Source organism: Vipera ursinii (assembly GCF_947247035.1).
Source record: "Vipera ursinii genome assembly, chromosome: 1".
Taxonomy (NCBI): domain Eukaryota; kingdom Metazoa; phylum Chordata; class Lepidosauria; order Squamata; family Viperidae; genus Vipera; species Vipera ursinii.
In genome coordinates this window covers 7,699,228-7,719,081 of record NC_139512.1, presented here as the reverse complement: position 1 = coordinate 7,719,081, position 19,854 = coordinate 7,699,228, and the positions used below count along the sequence as shown (strand labels likewise).

The window sequence follows — 19,854 nt, the reverse complement described above, 5'->3', positions numbered from 1 at the left end:
AGTACTTCACGTGATCTTGATTCTATCCCTGTGAATGCAGCCTAGCACCGTGTTGGCTTTTTTGGCAGCTGCAGCACAGGGCTGGCTCATACTGAAGTGACTGTCTACTAGGACTTCTCTTGCCATCGTACCCGGGGACACACACAACACAACACACACACACCCGGGGGCATCCCTCGCTAGAAGCCTCTTTGTCCCGCCTCGCCTCCGTCTCTCCCCCTCGCCCGTCTCGCCTCCCAGCCTCCGCCGCGCTCTGCCTCCTGGCCAGCCCCTCTGCCGGCCACGGCGGCTTCCCTCCCTCCCTCCGCCGCTCCCAGGCTGCTCCGCTGCTCGCCCGGCGCGCCCCCGACGCCTCGCCGCTTCTCCCGCGCCCGCTCCCGGCTGCCGTCGTCGGCTCGACCCGCTCCTTCCTCTCTGCCGCCGCCGCCTCCCGTGGCAAAACAAAAAAAAGGCCCGCGCGCGATCCCCTCCTCAGGACAACCCTCCGGCCGGGGCGATGGCAGCGAGCGCCGCGTTCTTGCAGCTGCTGGCCGCGGCGGTGGCCCTCGCCTGCCTGGCTGTGGCTGCGCCTTCCTCGCCGCCGCCGCCGCCCTCCGAGGACGCCGATCCCTTCGCCGCTCAGCTGGGCGACATCTCAGCTTGCCAAGCGCGCTGCGCCCAGAGCCTCCGGCGGAGCCCCGATGCCGCCGCCGCCGCCAAGGTAGCCATCGCCGCGGGGAAGGAGACGGAGAGACGGGGACGGGGGGGGAGGCGGCGGGGCGGGGGAGGAAAGGGGGACGTTTGCAAATTAAATTTTAAAAAAAAGCTCAATAGGCGAATAACGGGAGAGACCCATCCTACAAGTCAGCCTCCCCAGCCACCCTTCCCGGGGTGTGTGTGTGTGTGTGTGTGAATAGAAATCTCCCCCCCCCTTCAGCTGTTTTCCTTTCCTCTTCCAAAAGGATGCTTTTCTTTTAAAGGCATCCATTTTATTCCCCCCCCCCAGATCTGTATTTCTGGTTCCCACATCCCTATTTCTGGCTATTTTATTCCCCCCCCCCCCAGATCTGTATTTCTGGTTCCCGCATCCCTATTTCTGGCTATTTTATTCCCCCCCAGATCTGTATTTCTGGTTCCCGCATCCCTATTTCTGGCCATTTTATTCCCCCCCCCAAGATCTGTATTTCTGGTTTCCACATCCCTATTTCTGGCTATTTTATTCCCCCCCCAGATCTGTATTTCTGGTTCCCGCATCCCTATTTCTGGCCATTTTATTCCCCCCCCCAAGATCTGTATTTCTGGTTTCCACATCCCTATTTCTGGCTATTTTATTCCCCCCCCAGATCTGTATTTCTGGTTCCCGCATCCCTATTTCTGGCCATTTTATTCCCCCCCCCCCAGATCTGTATTTCTGGTTCCCGCATCCCTATTTCTGGCTATTTTATTCCCCCCCAGATCTGTATTTCTGGTTCCCGCATCCCTATTTCTGGCCATTTTATTCCCCCCCCCAAGATCTGTATTTCTGGTTTCCACATCCCTATTTCTGGCTATTTTATTCCCCCCCCCAGATCTGTATTTCTGGTTCCCGCATCCCTATTTCTGGCCATTTTATTCCCCCCCCCCCCAGATCTGTATTTCTGGTTCCCGCATCCCTATTTCTGGCCATTTTATTCCCCCCCCCAGATCTTTATTTCTGGTTCCCGCATCCCTATTTCTGGCCTCTGCCTATATCCGCAGCTACCTGTATCCGTGGCTGCGCGATGCAGGCGGAGAAAGCCGGGGAAGAACCTCGGCTGCATTATATAACGACGAAGCTCTGTGCAAAAAGGGGGTGGGGGGTGGGTGGGGGGGAGAGACACATCACCAAGCTTATCTTTGCTTTACAGAAAATGGTTTGGATGAAAGCGACCATTTTCTCCGAGCTTAAGAAAGAAAGGGCCAGATTTGCAATAATCGAGGTTTTTATTTTTTTTATTTTTTTTTTAAAAAAGCACACATTTTCCTTTATAATTTTGAGTGCTTATTTTACCCAGGGTATAATTCTGCAGCCTGCTTTTTTCTTTTTTCTTTTTTTTTCTTTTTTTTTTTTTGCAGAAGCCTAATTTAGCTTATCCTCTGCCTCTTTGGCTTGTTGGAGGGGGTCAGTCTGACACCTGACACCCCCTCCCTCCCTCCCTTGGTGGACACCCATTTTATACCGAAATTCTGCACTGCTGCATTCGAATCCAATCTTTTATGAATCCCACATCAGAACTCTTATAATGCACACGTGCTTGAGTTTGCAATGATGTTTCCACTTGCCTGAGAGTAAATCCTATTGAACTTGCTGGAAATTATTCATACAGGCAGTCCGTGACTTAAAACCGTTCTTTTTAACAACCGTTCAAAAATACAAGATAGCACTGAAAAAAGTGGCGTGAGTTATGACCATTTTTCACACTTGCAGCCATTGCAACATCCCCATGGTCATGTGATCAAAATTCAGACGCTTGGCAACGGACTCATATTTATGACGGTTGTAGCATCCGGGGTCATGAGATCCCCTTTTCTAACTTTCTGACAAGCAAAGTCAATAGGGAAGCCAGATCCACTTAACAATGTTGTTACTAACTTATCCACTGCAGTGATTCACTGTGGCAAGAAAGGTCATCAAATGTGGCAAAATTCACTGAAGAAATGTCTCACTTAGCAACATAAATTTTGGGCTCTATTGTGGTCGTAAATCGAGGACTACCTGTATTCATGAAGGTTGCAGTGTCCCGGGTTCAAGTGATTGTCATTGGCGACCTTCCCCGGAGGAGTCCAACGAGTAAAGTCAAAGCTGGAATTCGCTTAAAGACTACAGCAGAAAGGTTGTAAAATCGGGCCTGCCTCACTTAACGACTGCATTGTTCATTGGTGGAAGTTCTGGCCCCAATTGTGGTCATAAGTGCAGGACTGCTTATATTCCACCTGTATGGCGCTTGAGAACGGTTTGGGGGAAAGTGTTCAAGCTGTTTCTCCAGATCTGTGCCTGTTTACAAGGAAGCAATTATAAGCTGCATTCAGCATATTTTACTCTCATGCAAAGCAGGGCTGAGCTTTGGTGCTGTTCAGGCCTCGTTTCTGCAGTGAAATAAAAACTCAAAACCCTGTCCTCAGTGCCAGCATTTCAGTGAAGTTTGTTCCCATACAGGATGGAAGGTCTTTAAATCACATTTATCTTCTGCAATAGATATGAAGGGATTTCCTCTATGTCTCTCGCCAAAATGCATCCGTCATGCTCAAATAATGTCAAGTTATCCCGTAGGAATTCATAATATGAGATGCGGGCTTTTTTTGAATTAAACAAGCGAAGGTCCTGGAGCAGGCTACATTTCATTTTTTGTTCTTTTTTTTTTTAAACAGCCGACATACCTTGTTGGAGAAATTAAAAAGCCCAGCTGATGTGGTTCGAATGCCAAAGTGGCGTTGTCCAAATTCTGTTTCCTGTTTGGAAGCTTAAAGGTCAGGCCGCATAGAGAAAGCCATTTTTTCCTGAGTGACTCCTGGTTAGTTATTTTATTGACGGCATCTGCTTTCATGACACTTAAGCAGCTCCCAAGTCAGAGTAACAATACAAGATCAAAGTGATTAAGGTGCCCTGCTAGAAAGTGTGAGATTGTGAGTTCAAGTCCCGCCCTTAGGCGTGAAAGCCAGCTGGGTGACTTTGGGTCAGTCTTTCTCTCTCAGCCTGACCCACCTCACAGGATTGTTGTGGGGAAAATAGGAGGGGGAGGGTATAGTGGATACCTTCTTCACCTTGAGTTATAAGTAGAAAGAATAAAGTGGGATATAAATAAATAATCAAACAAAGAATAATTTGAAAGCTCTGTCAAAAATTCAGCGACACAAATAACATTATTATACTTATCCCAGCATTTTAAAAAAAATCAGAAAAGATGCTATCATGTATCATCAGAAATCATGAGTACTACTGGTAGGAAGTACACCTTCAGGGACCTCTGGCTATATACCGGTACATACCTGTGGCCCTGAATGCATCTTGAAAAAGCAATATTTTCAGGTGTTTACTAAATATTACAAGCAAGGTCCTGGATCTTATACAGGTAGTCCTCAGCTTATAATAGTTCTTTTAGTAGCTGTTTGAAATTACAACACCACTGAAAAATGTGACTTATGACCTTTTTTCACACTTATGACCATTGCCACATCCCCCTGGTCATGTGGTCAAAATTCAGACACTTGGCAAAGACTCGTATTTATGATGGTTGCCATGCCCCTTTTGCGACCTCCTGATCTAAGCAAAGTCAATGGGGAAGCCACATTCACTTAACAGTTGTGTTACTAACTTGACAACTGCAGTGATTCACTTAACCACTGTGGCAAGAAAGGTGGGACAAAACTCACTTAACAAATATATCACTTAACAAGATAAATTTTGGGCTCCGTTGTGGTCGTAAGTCGAGGACTGCCTGTATTTGTCAGTGGGATGTTGAACAGGAGGGAGGAACTTTGGGTGTCTTTGGGCCAGTCTCTGTCTCTCTCAGCCCAGCCCACCTCGCAAGGTTATTGTGGGGAAAAGAGGAGGAGGAAGGTGTGTTAAATAGGTCCACACTGGCTCCCACAGAGAGGGCCACCTCAGGGTGCCTCCGATCAAAGAATGCCGATTGGTGGCCCCCCAGGGGGAGAGCGTTCTCTGTGGGCGCGCCAGACCTATGGAACCGCTTACCGGTCGAGCTCCGGATGGCCCCCGACCTTCGCTCCTTCCGGCGGGATCTAAAAACCTTCTTTTTTGAACAAGCTGGCCTGGTCTGACGGGATGGGGTTGGGTTTTTTATAATTAGCTTTAATTTTTAATATGTATCAATTACTACGGGCATAGTTGTTTAATCACTTTTTAATTTTTGTTTCCTGTTTTTTATTATGTATTGCCCTGTTCACCGCCCTGAGTCCTTCGGGGGAAGGGCGGTATACAAATTAAATTATTAAATTAAATTACGGTAAATTAAATTAAATTATTTGTAAAAGTGGTAAAGGTGGGACACAAGCAAACAAACACATCATGGTTAAAATCCTGTCCCACTGCACCTTGTGAGATGCGGGGATTTTTAACAGAACTCTCTGCAGGCTTGACTTGGATGGAAAGATTGTGGGTGGAAAAATATAAATGTAATAAAATAAATAAAAAGGGGTCTCATAAACAACCAGGCCTCAAATGATACAAAACTTGACGTTGGACTTTAAAAGTTAGAACCAGCACAATAAATTGCACCCGAAACAAGCCAGAAACCAACGCAGCTCATGAATGCTGGTGTTGTAGGATAATATTAGTTTGTCTCTGTACTGTATTACAGATAGTCCTCAATTTACGACCATTTAATGACAGTTTGACAGCACTGAAAAAAAGGTTACCTACAGCCTTGAAATTCTGACCGTCACACCATCCCCCTGGCAAACATGATTGCAATTTGGGCGCGTGGCAACTGGCTCGCATTTATGACATTTGCAAGTTGCCAACAAGCAAAGTCAATGGAGGAAGCTGGAATTCCTTAACGACTGCAGTGATTTACTTAATGACCATGGCAAAAAAAAAAGGTGGTAACATTAGGTGCAGTCACATGATGCCTTTATGACACCAACCAATAAATTTTCCCATTCAAATTTGTGATCATATGTGAAGAAGGACCACCCGTAGTATATTATAACCTGTTACATTTTGCACCAGTTGTAGCTTCCAGATAGCCTTCAGGGACAATCCCTTGCAGAGCTTACTGCAGTAGTCCATATCTGGGGTGACAAGGTCATGAGTGAACGTTGCCAGTGCCTTCTTTCCCGGGAAAAATACCAGTTGGGTTTTTTTTATTGTTTGTAAGCCACACAGAGTCACTGAAAGAGAGTAGGCGGGCAGATAAATTCTCTAAGTAGGTAAATAAATATGTACTGATTGGTTTGAAAGAGGGGTCAAAGAGGCCATCTATGTCAAAACTGAACAGCCCTCTTTCAACAGAGGGGGAGGGGTACTCCGGTCAGGGAATGTCGACTGGTGGCCCCCAGGGGGAGGGCCTTCTCTGTGGGCGCTCCGGCGCTATGGAACCAACTGCCGGTTGAGCTCCGGATGGCATCGGACCTTCGCTCCTTCCGGCGCGGTCTGAAGACCCACTTATTTGAACTAGCTGGTCTGGCCTGCTGGGGGAACGTTAGGGTTTTTAATGGGTCTTTTATTGCTTTTATGGCTATTGTAATTTTTAATTAGGCATTTGTTTAATTTCTTTTTAATTTTTGTATTGTTATTTATATATGCCCTGTTAACCGCCCTGAGTCCTTCGGGAGAAGGGCGGTATACAAATTTAATAAAAGTAAAAGTAAAGTAAAGACATCATTTACCTGCAGTCCACAACACAGTCCTTTCAGCAGTTCCAAGAAGGTTTCCACACCCATTTACATCACTCAGGTAACCCCGAGGACACAGACAAACGTCCAGGTGGGCTCAAGGACTCTCGGAAAGAATGCAAATGACCAGCTGTCTGCAAGGTGTATAAATCCTTCCATTCCCCACCATCCACTCAAAGCTGAAGAAGCTTCTTGGTTGAGAAGGGAAACGTCTTCAAAGAAAAACAAAAAAGTCCAGCTGCTTCTTGAAAAAGCCCCTTTGGGACAACCATGATCTGGGCGACTGAGAATCTCCATAGACACGTAAATAAAATAGACACACCACCTGAAGCTGGCGAAAGTCATCCTTGGGCACAGCTTCCCTCTGCTGTTCTGGGAGAAGTTGAAAACCCAGGAGCACCCACAACTTTTGCACCAGCACAAGCCCCTCTGAAACTAAAACTGATATACGGGTAGTCCTTGACTTATGCAACCGTTCATTTAGTGAAGGTTTGAAGTTCCAAAAGATGCTAAGATCAGGCATGACTTCCTTACATAATACAGGTAGTCCTCGACTTATGACCACAACTGAGCCCAGGATTCATGTTGCTAAGTGACAAATTGGTTAAGTGAGTTTTGCCCCGTTTTACGGCTTTTCGTGCCACGTTGGTTAAGCGAATCACTGCTATTGTTAAGTTAAGTAACCTGGTTGTTAAGTGAAGCTGGCTTCCCCGTTGATGTTGCTCATCAGAAGATCACAACAGGGATCCCGTGACTTTGGGACACGGCAACCGTCATATGCCGCTTGGGGTGTGTGTGAAAGCCCTAATAAGCAGGCATATACATAGAATGAAGGCTACTGCTAAGCTTGTAAGCCGCCCTGAGTCTTCGGAGAAGGGCGGGATATAAATGGAATTAAAATAAAATAAAATAAATAAATAAAATATGTCAAGCATTGGGATGTAAATCATGTGACCCTGGGGATGCTGCAACGGTCATAAGTGTGAAAAAGGATCGTGTCACTTTTTTCAGTTCCGTTGTAACTTTGAATGGTCACTAAATGAACTGTGATAAGTCGAGGACTACCTGTCGCTCCATCTTAAGAAAAGATGTACATATTGTGGAGCATCTTGAAGGCCTCCAGCATCTGTTGCCTAGGCCAGGGGTAGGCAACCTTGGCTCTTTTATGACTCGTGGACTTCAACTCCCAGAATTCCTGAGCCAGGCCTAGGTTGATGGCTTCATTCTGCCTTGTTGCCGGGCTTGTCCGACTCTTCCAATTCCACAGGAAGGTTCCTATAATATATTAGTTAAACACACATGATTTTTAGCCCATAAATCCCTGAGGAAGCACTTTAAATGCTTATTAAATAGAGTTAGTCCTCAACTTACAAGCATTCGTTTAGTGACCGTTTGAAGTCACAACGGCCTGAGAAAATGACTTATGACCGTTTTTCACACTTACGACCATTGCAGCATCCCCCCGGTCACGTGATCAACGTTAGTGTGGTTGGCAACCAGCACTTAATTATGACAGTTGCACTGTCCTGGCATCATGTGGTTGCCCTTTGTAACTTTCCTAGCTGGCTTCCCCCATGCAGAGTCAATGGGGGAAGCCAGATTCACTTAATGACCACATGATTCACCTAACAATTGCAAGTGATTCCCTTAACAACGGTGCCAAAAAGGGTCATAAAATGAGACACAACTCACTTAACAACTGCCCTGCTTGGTAACGGAAATTTGGGGCTTAACTGTGGTTGTGTCAGACCTGCCCTCTCAGGAAACCAAGACTCCTGAATCCATCGAGTTGAATCAAAAGAACTTTTACTGAGAGAAACTGGATGCAGTAAAGTCAGGCAGAAGCTGAGGGTCCCGCGCAAAGCACAAAGCAATTCTTTCGGTCCCCCTTCACCCTGACCAGCCCACCGGCAGCCAATGTGATGCCGAGAAGACGTTTTGAGAACGCTGAGGTGCTAGGCAGTTACCAGTTCACATTCAGGGCATGATGGCCTTGGAGCTTGGCAAAAAACAGCTGGGAAGGAGTCCGTCCCATCTCCGAAGACAATCCCCCTCCCTAATTCCCAAGCGAACAGCAAAGCGGAAAATCCCAAGCATGCCATCCCCCCTCCCCCCTCAGCACATTGGCAGGACACCAGAGTTGAGGAGTACCTGCGTGAACTCACTCCTTTAAAACAAACCAGGTGTTCTTTTAGCCCCAATAGGCTGTTTCCAACAGGGATTATCTGAATGATTTTGCAGATTTCAGGTAGATAACCAAGGTAAGACAAATTAAGACTTTTCCATCTCAAGTGGGTGCTTTCAGGGTTTCTTCTGGAAAGTATAAATGTGTTCTGATTGCTGGCAGGGTTTATTTCCCTCCCACTTTGGATTATCATATCTTCTTATTAATTTTAATGATGTTGCTTTGGATTTTTGTCTTGATTAGCCCGTTGTTCAGCAGCTTGAGAACACAAACCACATGAAAGACGGCTGAAAATGTTGCTAATATGGATAAATAAACCATATAAATACATTACATAATCTTTCATTTCGGAACAGTGGCAAGGGGTTGGAAAAATTTTAAAACTGCTTCCTCCATCGGAATAAAAACATCATTTTTTATCAGCTGAACTGGATTCACACAGCCAGTTAAGCCACAATTTGTTTAACCATGGATATAAAGCATAGTGGCTGGATTTCCAACACAGGTAGTCCTCAATTTACAATGGTTCATTTAGTGACAGTTCAAAGTTACAACGGCACTGAAAAAAATGACTTATGACCGTTTTTCATACTTACAACCATTGCAGCATCCCCTTGTTCATGTGATCAAAAATCAGTTGCTTGGCAATTGTTCATACTTATGACTGTTGCTGTGTCCCAAGGTCATGTGATCCCCTTTGTGACCTTCTTACAAGTAAAGTCTATGGAGAAGCCAGATTCACTTAACAACCGCGTTACTACCATAACTTATCAACTGCAGTGATACGTTAACAAATGTGGCAAGAAATGGGGCAAAACTCACTTAACAAATGTTTTACTTAACAACATAAATTTGGGGCACAATTGTGGTCATAAGTTGAGGACTTGCCTGTACAAGTCATCCTTGATTTACAGCCACAATTGAGTCCACCGTTTTTGTTGCTAAGCAAGATGATTGATAAGTGAGTTTTGCTCTATTTTATAACCTTCTTTTGCTACAGTTGTTAAGTGGGTCACTGCAGTTGTTAAATGAATCCTGCAGTCGTTAAGTGAATCGGGCTGGGAAATTACAGAGGGTGATTACATGGCCCCGGGACAGGGACAGTTACCAAGCACCCAAATTTTGATCACGTGACAATGGGCATGCTGCAACGGTGGTAAGTGTTGAAAACTCGATAAACTTTGGTAGAAAACCAAAGTCTTTCAAGCCAATCTTACTTTTATTTTAAAGTTATAGTACAAGTAGTCCTCCAATTACAACCATTCATTTGGTGACCATTCAAAGTTACAACGGCACTGAAAAAAGTGACCTATGAGCGTTTTTCACACTTATAACTATTGCAGCATCTGCATAGTCACATGATCAAAATTTGGACGCTTGGCAGTGGGTTCACGTTTATGACGTTTGCAGTGTCCCAAGGTCACATGATCCCCTTTTGCGACTTTCTGACAAAGTCAGTGGGGAAGCCAGATTCACTTAACAACCGTGTTACTAACTTAACCACTGCGGTGATTCACTTAACAACTGAGGCAAGAAAGGTCGTAAAATGAGGCAAAACTCACTTGACAACTGTTGTTTAGCAAACAGAAATGTTGGGCTCAGTTGTGGTCATAAGTTGAGGACTACCTGTATTTCTTTAAAGTTTGCTAAGTCCACTTTAATACCGACATTACCATTTCGATGTACTTCCTGCTTCAGAATAGGTATTACATTAAGTCACGGGTTCAAATCCATCCTCAGCCATGAAAGCTCCTGGGGTGATTTTGAGCCAGTTTCATTCTTTAAGCTACACTAACAAAATGGTAGAGGGGGAAAAAATGAGAGGAGGGAATTCTATCTCGATGGCCTGGATGTAAGCTAGGATATATGTATGAGAAATAATTAGTATTTTTTTTAAAAAAATAGTAGGGAATCATAGCATCAATTTCCAGCAAGGCCGTGCCAAAATGTAGGCACCAAATATGGCCTGGGAGACACCGGTCCCTCTCTTCATATATTCTATATTATAGCTTTCTTCAAAAATTTAAAGCAGTTTCTCCGCCTTAGTGACTTTAAAGCATGGGGACTTCAACTTCCAGAATTCTCCAGCCAGCATTCTGGAGAATGCTGGGTGTTGAAGTCCACACGTCTTAAAATGGTCAAGGTTGATAAATACCAATTGAAAGCACTGTTAAGTAGAAGATGGAAACAGATCTGTATTTGGGGGCTGCAGAAACAAGGATCAGAACTGAAGATGGAGTAATGCCTTAACTAGGGGTAGGCAACCTTGGCTCTTTTTATGACTCGTGGACTTCAACTCCCAGAATTCCTGAGCCAGCGTGGCTCAGCTTGGAAACCTCTCCCTTTCCCCTCAGCGTGGCTGGCTCAGGAATTCTGGGAGTTGAAGTCCACGAGTCATAAAGAGCCAAGGTTGCCAACCCCTGCCTTGGGCCATTAGGTTTGGCAATGGAAGAGCTACCTCTGAAAGGGACAGGGTCTCCGTCACTGTTGGACCCCCCCACCCCCCCATTAAGAACTTTGCAGCCACAACCATTCTGCCCTGAGCAGAAAGGTTAATTTAAATGACCCCCAGGGCACCTCCTGGTTCTATGTTTCTGTACATTGTTGTCCAAAAAAAAATGGACTGTGTTTTGTGGACCCTGGTTTGTGTTAGGTTTGGAGACATACAATTGCAGTTGTAGCATCTCAATTCTCCCTCCTGCCCTGCAATTTCTTTTGCCTCCCCCAGGATGCTATTCTCAACGCCTGTTACCGGGGCTGCCGGCTGTTTTCCATCTGTCATTTTGTGGATGCCACTGCTGAGCTGAATGCAACCAGAGCCGAGTGCGAATCGGGTAAGGCAGTAACTCTGTGTCCCTCCTCCTCCACCTGGTTTTCTTTCTCCCCGTCTCCCTCTTTAATCCATACACCCCTCCTACCCCTCCCCTCTTTTACATTATCCAGAACCTTCTCCCCACTTAAGTGGGTCATCTCTCTTCCTTCTTTCGGAGCTTCTGTAACAAATTCCCACCAACAGACTCTAGGATAATGGAAAACGCAGGTGGGAACGAAGGGCCTTCCTCTCCTAGTCTAAATCTGTCAAAGCCGAGATTTCAAAAGACTGGATTTGCATACGTGAATGGTTTTGATAACTTTGGGGTGGGGGTGGGGGCTGGTTGAAAAGTGGGATGCCCAGACTTTAAAATGAAACAAATCCCATCCCATCTGGAATTGAGGCTGGTTGGACCTCCAGTTCCAACATTCCCAAGAGGAACCATATGCCCATCTGCCCATCAACTTGTTCCCAACAGCCACATTCTTCTGGATTTTCAGCAGCTGCTTATTCGGATGTAACTGCCTTTGAAAACTGAGCACCATCTAAGCTGTCATGAGGTGCTGATGTATTTATTAAAGAAGCTAGGAAATCATCCCTCACTATCAGATGGAAGGTCTGTCAACTTGTCTGGGCCAAACCTGTGTCTCTGGGAAGCAGAACTTAAAGGAATCTCAAAAATGCTTTTTCACAAGGCAACTGGACTTTCTTAAAGGAAATTACTTACTATCTGTCTGTCTGTCTGTCTTGTCTGTCCATCCATCCATTCTTCCATCCATCCATCTATTATCTATCTATCTATCTATCTATCTATCTATCTATCTATCTATCTATCTATCTATCTATCTCTGTCCATCCATCATCCATCCATCCATCCCTCCATTCAATTTTCTTGGCACAGTTGTTAAGTGAATCACTGCAGCTATTAAATTAGTAACATGATTCTTAAACGACTTCCCCGTTGACTCTGCTTGTCAGAAGGTTGCCAAAAGTGATCACATGACCCTAGGTCACTGCAACCATCATAAATACATGCTTGTTGTCAAACATCCGAATTTTGATCACATGACCATGAGCAGTGCTTTTTTTGTAAAAGAAAAAGGTGCCGGAACTCACACGTCATACAACCCGGCTTGCCTACCCTACAAGATTCCATCCAAAAAAGGTGCCGGAACTCCGTTCTGAGCGTTCTATGAGAAAAAAAGCCCTGACCATGAGTATGCTGCAACGGTCATGTGTCATAATAAACTTTTTTCAGTGCTGTTGTAACTTCAGTCACTAAACAAATTGCTGTAAGTTGAGGACTACCTTTAATGGAGCCCTTCACACAATCTGAGCCCCAGGCCTGGGCACCTAGCCAAGTTTTTACTTGTCTCTATAGCCTTCTTTCCAATTGTAGTCTGCTGCCTCTAAACGTGGAGGCTCTATTTACCATCCCAAACAATTATTTGATATAAACATAGATCCCATCAACTTGCCGAATTCCCTTTTAATGTCATCAAAGCTAAGGGAACTTATCTTTTAACAGAGAGTTCCATAAATGTTGCTAGAGAAACAGTGTGGTGAAGATGCGGTCTAAGACGGGGATCTCCAAACCTGGCAACTTTAAGAATTATGGATTCCTGGCTGAGGAATTCTGGGAGTTGAAGTCCACAAAGTCTTAAAATTGCCAAGTTTGGAGACCTCTGTCTAGGACAAGGGTAGGCAACCTTGGCCCCTTCATGACTCGTGGACTTCAACTCCCAGAATTCCTGAGCCAGCATGGCTCAGCTTGGAAACCTCTCCCTTTCCCCTCAACATACCTGGCTCAAGAATTCTGGGAGTTGAAGTCCACAAGTCATAAAAGAGCCAAGGATGCCTACCCCTAGTCTAGGAGAAGGGAGGACCAGCTTCAAGGCCGCACTGAGTCACATGAGGTTCCTAGAAGGTTTCAGCCTGATCTACAGGTAGTCCTCAACTTAGGACTCGTCACTTATGACAGACTCCCCCCCCCCCAAAAAAGCTACTGATGAACTGGTTTTGGAGCCCTGACACTGTTCCCCCCTCCACATTTTGGGCACTTGGCAACCAGCTCACATTTATGGCTGCTTGCAGTACCCCACAGTTAGGTGACTGGGATTTATGATGGTTTTGTTGGAAATGGGCGTTTACTTTCAGTTTCTGGCAAAAACCCGCCCCATAGCAAACAATGGGTTTGCTTAGCAACCACCATGTTTACTTAATGACTGCTGTGAAAAATGTGGTAACATCGGGTCTGGTCATATGGTGACCTGTTTTATGACCATCACAATTCTCAACCATAATTCTCGACTAAATTAGGGTCATAACTTGAGGACTACCTATATTTTTACAACGCTGTTGGGGGAAGAAAATGAACAAAGATCCCCATGCAAGCTACCTTAAGCTCCTGGAGTAAAAGCAGGATATAAATCTCGCAAATAATTCCATGAATAAGTAAAATAGATTTCAGGATGAAGAAATAAGGATTTGCAGGAACTGAAATCTAGAATAGAATAGAATAGAATAGAATAGAATAGAATAGAATAGAATTTGGAATGAAAATTAGAATAGAATAGAATAGAATAGAATAGAATAGAATAGAATAGAATAGAATAGAACAGAACAGAATAGAAAATAGAATAGAAAATAGAATAGAAAATAGAATAGAAAATTAGAATAGAATAGAATAGAATAGAATAGAATAGAATAGAATAGAATAATTTTATTATCAGTTTGGATATACACTAATCGGCATACATTAAAAAGGTTGACTCAGCCTTCCATCCTTCCGAGGTAGGTAAAATGAGGACCCAGATTGTTGGGGGCAAGAAGCTGACTTTGTAATAATGCCGCTTGGGGGGGGGGCGAAAGCCCTAATAATAAGCAGGCATATACATAGAATGAAGGCTATTGCTAAGCACATTTGATTTGTGCTTAGATTGTAAGCCGCCCTGAGTCTTCGGAGAAGGGCGGGATATAAATGGGATTAAAATAAAATAAAATGAAATGAAATGAAATTTCATTGCATACAGCTCTCAAAGGGTCACCACCTCTGATATACACTACATAAATATGACATAAATAAATAAATAAATACAGAATTATGCATATACCCACATATATTATATGACTCAGAGAAACACACTGTAGCGCATTAGTGCTGAAGAAAGCAAGTATGGCCGGTGCCAGAGCCACAATTTTGCATTTGGTTGGCATTTTTGAACTAGATTTGAAATTTCAGGTAGAAATGGAATTGATTTCCGAACCCTGAATTGTGGCCATTTGTACTGAATTCTTCCTTTTTTTCCTCTCTTTCGGATACTGTAGCCTGCATGGAAGCCTACATTGGTGCAGAGGAGCAGTTTGGCTGTACGACCGGATGCAAGACACAGCTGCCGGAAATGGAGAACAGAGGAGAAAACATGGTAACTCTGACTTTTATGCCAAAATGATGATGATGATGAGAGAGAGAGATTATTATTAATATTATGTCATCATCTAATGACAACGCTTTAACTAGCTTAAAAGTTCCTCTTTCTGACTGAGATTTGGGGGGTTTAGGGTTAGGTGGGGTCTTGTTGCTGATTCTACACATGAGCAGGGATGTTCTTGTCTCTTGGGGGCCATCACACCATCACACATTTAACCGAAAGAGAATAGGGGTTCGCTGTACAAAGCCTCCTTTCTGATCCAGTAAAAATAGTCGGAGAGGATAAATATATGGAAAAGCAAATTCCTCAAACTTTGCCGCCACAGTGTGACCCCATAGAACAGTGGTCCCTAACTTTTCTGGCTCCACAGACTGGTGGTAGCTTGTGATGGTGTGCCTGGAGGTGGGGGGAGAGATAGCTTTGCACGTGCAACCTAGATCCCGCTCATGCACAAATGAAGCCTCACATACTCACCTGCCACTTGTGCAGACCAGTTCCTAACAGGCCCTGGACTGGTACCCGTCCACAAACTGGGGGGGTTGGGGACCCCTGCCACAGAATGACTTTTGAAAGCACTAGCACAGGGTTCCTGGCTTCTGCAAAGTCTCATGGAATCTAGACATTTCCTAGAAAAAGAGGGTGATTCTGTATTCCCAAAATAGTGATTGATGTCCCAGTTAATGAATCAAAAGTTGGAATTAAGATTGCCGGAAGAAATATCAACAACCTAAGATACGCAGATGATACCACTCTAATGGCAGAAAGTGAAGAAGAACTAAAGAGCCTCTTGTTGCAGGTGAAGAAGGAGAGTGCAAAACTTGGGTTGAAACTTAACATTAAGAAAACCAAGATCATGGCATCTGGCCCTCTCAATTCCTGGCAAATAGATGGGGAAGAAATGGAGGTAGTGACAGATTTTATTTTCCTGGGCTCCAAGATCACTGCAGATGGGGACTGTAGCCAAGAAATTAAAAGACGCTTGCTCCTGGGGAGGAAAGCCATGGCAAATCTAGACAGCACACTAAAAAGCAGAGACATCACCCTGTCAACAAAAGTGCGTATAGTCAAGGCTATGGTCTTTCCAGTTGCAATGTATGGTAGTGAAAGTTGGACCATAAGAAAGGCTGAGCGCCAAAGAATTGAGGCCTTTGAACTGTGGTGCTGGAGAAGACTCCTGCGAGTCCCTTGGACTGCAAGGCGATCAAACCGGTCAGTCCTAGAGGAGATCAATCCTGACTGCTCTTTAGAAGGCCAGATCCTGAAGCTAAAACTCAAGTACTTTGGCCACCTAATGAGAAGGAAGGACTCCCTGGAGAAGAGCCTAATGCTGGGGAAGATCGAGGGCAATAGAAGAAGGGGACGACAGAGAATGAGGTGGCTGGATGGAGTCACTGAAGCAGTAGGCGTGAGCTTAAATGGACTCCAGAAGATGGTAGAGGACAGGAAGGCCTGGAGGAATGTTGTCCATAGGGTCGCGATGGGTCGGACACGACTTCGCAGCTAACAACAACAACAACATGCTCCCAAAATGACCAGGATGTTATATGACTAGATGAGTGCTAACTGCAATGTTTGTTGCAGGAATGAGGCCTGAAAATAATTTGATAATGACAAAGTTGCACTAAAACCATGAAGACCGGTCTAAATTAGGACGTGAAGCTACAGGTAGTCCTTAAGACTTAAGACTGTAATTGAGCCTAGAATTATAGTCATAAATCATGGTGGTCATTAAATGGAGTCACTATGAGACTCTGCCCAATTTTACAATCTTTTTCTGGTGATCATTAAGTGAGTGCCACAGTCACTAAGCAAACCCGTTTCCCCCAAAAAAGTTTTTTTTGATGGAAACCAGAAGTAAATACTGGAAACCAGCAAAATATGCCAAAAATTGTGATCACATGACCACAGGATGTTGCAAGCAGGCATAAAGGCAAATGGGTTGCCAAGTCTCCAAAATGAGATCACATGACTTGGGGGGTGGGGCTGTGACCAAGAGAACATTGAATAAGTAGCCCTGGGGAGATCTGTAGTAAACTTTGAATGGTCATTAAGTGAGGACTGCTTGTGGATAATTTATAAACATTTACGCAAAGAGGAAGAGGAACAGGATCAGGGACATCAGCAGCATACATGATTTAGATTTCCGATTGTAATGGTAAGTGGAAATGATCTCGGGAGACAGAAGGAAGAGCTGCAAATTAGACAAGCGGCATGTAAAAGGTATCTCCGTGGTGGTGCAGTGGTTAGAATGCAGAATCTGCAGGCTAACTTTGCCCACAGCCAGGAGTTCGATCCTGGCCAGCTTAAAGGTTGACTCAGCCTTCCATTCTTTCGAGGTCAGGAAAATGAGGACCGATTGTTGGGGGCAATAGGCTGTCTCTGCAAACCTCTGTAAATCACTATGTACTGACATAACTATATAATTGTTTTGTCAGCCCACAGAAGGAATGGGGAAAATGGAAGTGTTTCAGAAAAGACGCTCCTTAGTTTTTCTGAGACTAAAAGGAAAGGAGAGAATACTTTCAGATTTACAACATTCTGTTAATGCAACCTTAGAAGAAGAGCTAGAAAGAAAGAGCTAGAACTCCTGGGTGTGCTTCTTTTTGGGACTACCTTGCAGGGTTAACACTTACACCTTGGTCAATTTTATGGTTTCTCTCTATACATTGGTCCTATTCCTGCAGCATCGTAACTGAGTGAGTAGGGAGTTCATGAGTTGCAGAAATACCGATTGACCCTGTCAAGCAGTCCCTGGGGGGTTGAATTTAATTCAATATAGACGCAATCATTGATGGGGTTGAACCTTTGTATAGTCATTGGGGGCATAAGATGACAAATTCACCCTTTTCAAATCTATAGTCCCTGAGAAAACAAGCTGAAGAGAAAGAGTGGCCCCCAAGAAAACCTCTCTAGGACAGAAGAGAAGATACCTCTCAAGTGCTGATTGGCTGCAGTGGGCAAGCCAGGTCTCCCACTGGTTGGTTCGCTGGCCAATGGGAAGGGGGAGTGACCTAAGGAAGCTTTGCTAGTAATCTGATGCAAAGGCTTATGGGACAGCAGGCATATCTTGGAAATACCAGCAGGATGTATTTACCAAATGGTTATTTTTGTCCCGGATAGTGTGAATTACCTATAAAGAAATCAGGATCAATAGCTAACTGGGTTAAATGTTAAAGCAGACTACCAAATACATTAAATTTACATGTTTTAAATTTAGGATTACTCCAAACACTAATAATATGCTTTTTCTCCTATTTTAAAGTATATTCTATGGTACCATTTAAGAATTGACATTTCATGCTTTTTGGAAAAGGAGGAATTTCTCTTAGATATTTTGTTTAACTACATTTTTCAGAAATACTATATTTCACATACAAAAAACAAAAGATATCAGAAGCAGGGAGACTGTGAGCTCTAGTTCCGCATGAAAGCCAAGCTGAGCGACTTCGGGCCAGTTTCTTTCTCTCAATCCAACTCACCTCACAGGGTTGTGGGGAAAATGGGAGGAGAAAGGAATATTAGATATGTTTACCACTTTGAGCCATGGGGGCTCAGGGGTTAGAATGCAGGCTACATCTGCTGACTGCGGGCTGCCAGCAATCTGGCAGTTCGATTCTCACCAGCTCAAGGTTGACTCAGCCTTCCATCCTTTCAAGGTCGGTAAAATGAGGACCCAGATTGTTGAGGGAAATAGACTGACTCTGTAAACCGCTTGGAGAGTGCTGCATGAAGCGGTATATAAGATTAAATGCTTATTGCTATTGCTATTGAGCTATTTATAAAAATACAGAGGGGGAAAAACATCTAAAAACAAAAATAAATAAATGTAGGTAATGAACTGGGTGCCTTCCACACGCAGAACAGAGGCTCCAGCTCTTTTGAACATGAATGGAGTATTATTACATGTGTGTACCACAGAAGTGGGGCTTCAGTCACAATGCCATTATTATTGTCGGGCAGGTATTGAACCCACCCAGATGCTCCAGAGAAGGCCGTCCCTGTGGGGCCTCACTCATAACAATGCTTTCCCTAAGCTAAGCCACCTGGTGACTGCATTAATATATATTTTTGGCAACAACATTTCTGCTCCTTCATTTACTGACATTATACTCCCTGGATGTGGACTTTCCAGTTTGGCTTATTAATTTATTGTTGGGGTTTTGTTTGTTTGTTTTTTTATTGTTTTTATTAGTAATCCACCAAAGCAGTGACTGAGTGGCTGAAAAGCGTCATTATAATCTAACTCAGACCAAGTAAAATAAAAAAAAGGTTTGTTTTGTTATCTGGATGTAGGCCCTGCAGACCTTTCTGTTTACACTGCAATTATTCAGCCTGGTGGATACACATTGCTAAGCCGGCAGCTGTCAGGACTGGTTTCAGAAATTTGCTATCGCTGTTGGCTAGGTTGGGTAGGAAACAGCCGTTTTTATTAAGGCACGTGGGGGGACTGAATTGGAGAGCTACGGTCTGTCTGTCTGCCTGCCTGCCTGCCTGCCTGCCTGCCTGCCTCAGAATCTGGCTTTTGCTTCTGGTGTTGAAGAATGTCTGGAAAGGCCTGCTGGAAAGCTACAGGCCCTGACCTAGCTTTTTTTCTTTTCTTGCCGTGGCCTCCAGGAATCCCACAAGCCGAAGCTCAATGTCTTGCAGGCAGGAAAAGAACAAATAACTAGCTGGGATTAGGAGAATTTGGCCTGCCTGTGACTCATTTTGCACCTGTTGCTGTGATGGAAATGCTAGAATCTCTCTGATTATAATTGCCATCCAAAATCTGTCAGGGAAGGGCAAAAGGGGAGGAGAACATAAATATTCAAAACATCACTTCTGTTAGGCTAGTTTGGGGCTTGGTTGTGTTTTATATAATATGCTATGCAATCTGTAATTCATTCCATTAAAGAGACACGGTAAGGTAGAATCTGAATTAGAACTCTTTCTGATTTGCGGAAGATTGGCAAGGATTTTATCAGACTACCCCAATCTTTATCCTAAGAATCCTAACTATTATTTGGAAATATGTGCCTTCAGGGCAGGGATTTTGCAGATTTTCTACTCCAGTGTTTGTGAAAATGCGGTCCGAA

The 19,854-nt window shown here is 44.2% G+C and overlaps 1 protein-coding gene across 1 annotated transcript in view; it reads left to right on the top strand.

Moving 5' to 3' along the window:
- The first annotated feature begins 208 nt into the window (after positions 1-208).
- The window catches only part of TMEM59L (transmembrane protein 59 like), a 39,095-nt gene continuing 19,449 nt past the window's right edge, over positions 209-19,854 (top strand). The window contains exons 1-3 of the mRNA XM_083364374.1: positions 209-700; positions 11,265-11,370; positions 14,676-14,773. Of these exons, the coding sequence (XP_083220500.1) occupies positions 497-700; positions 11,265-11,370; positions 14,676-14,773 (408 nt within the window). The 5' untranslated portion in view covers positions 209-496. The remainder of the gene's footprint in view (positions 701-11,264; positions 11,371-14,675; positions 14,774-19,854) is intronic.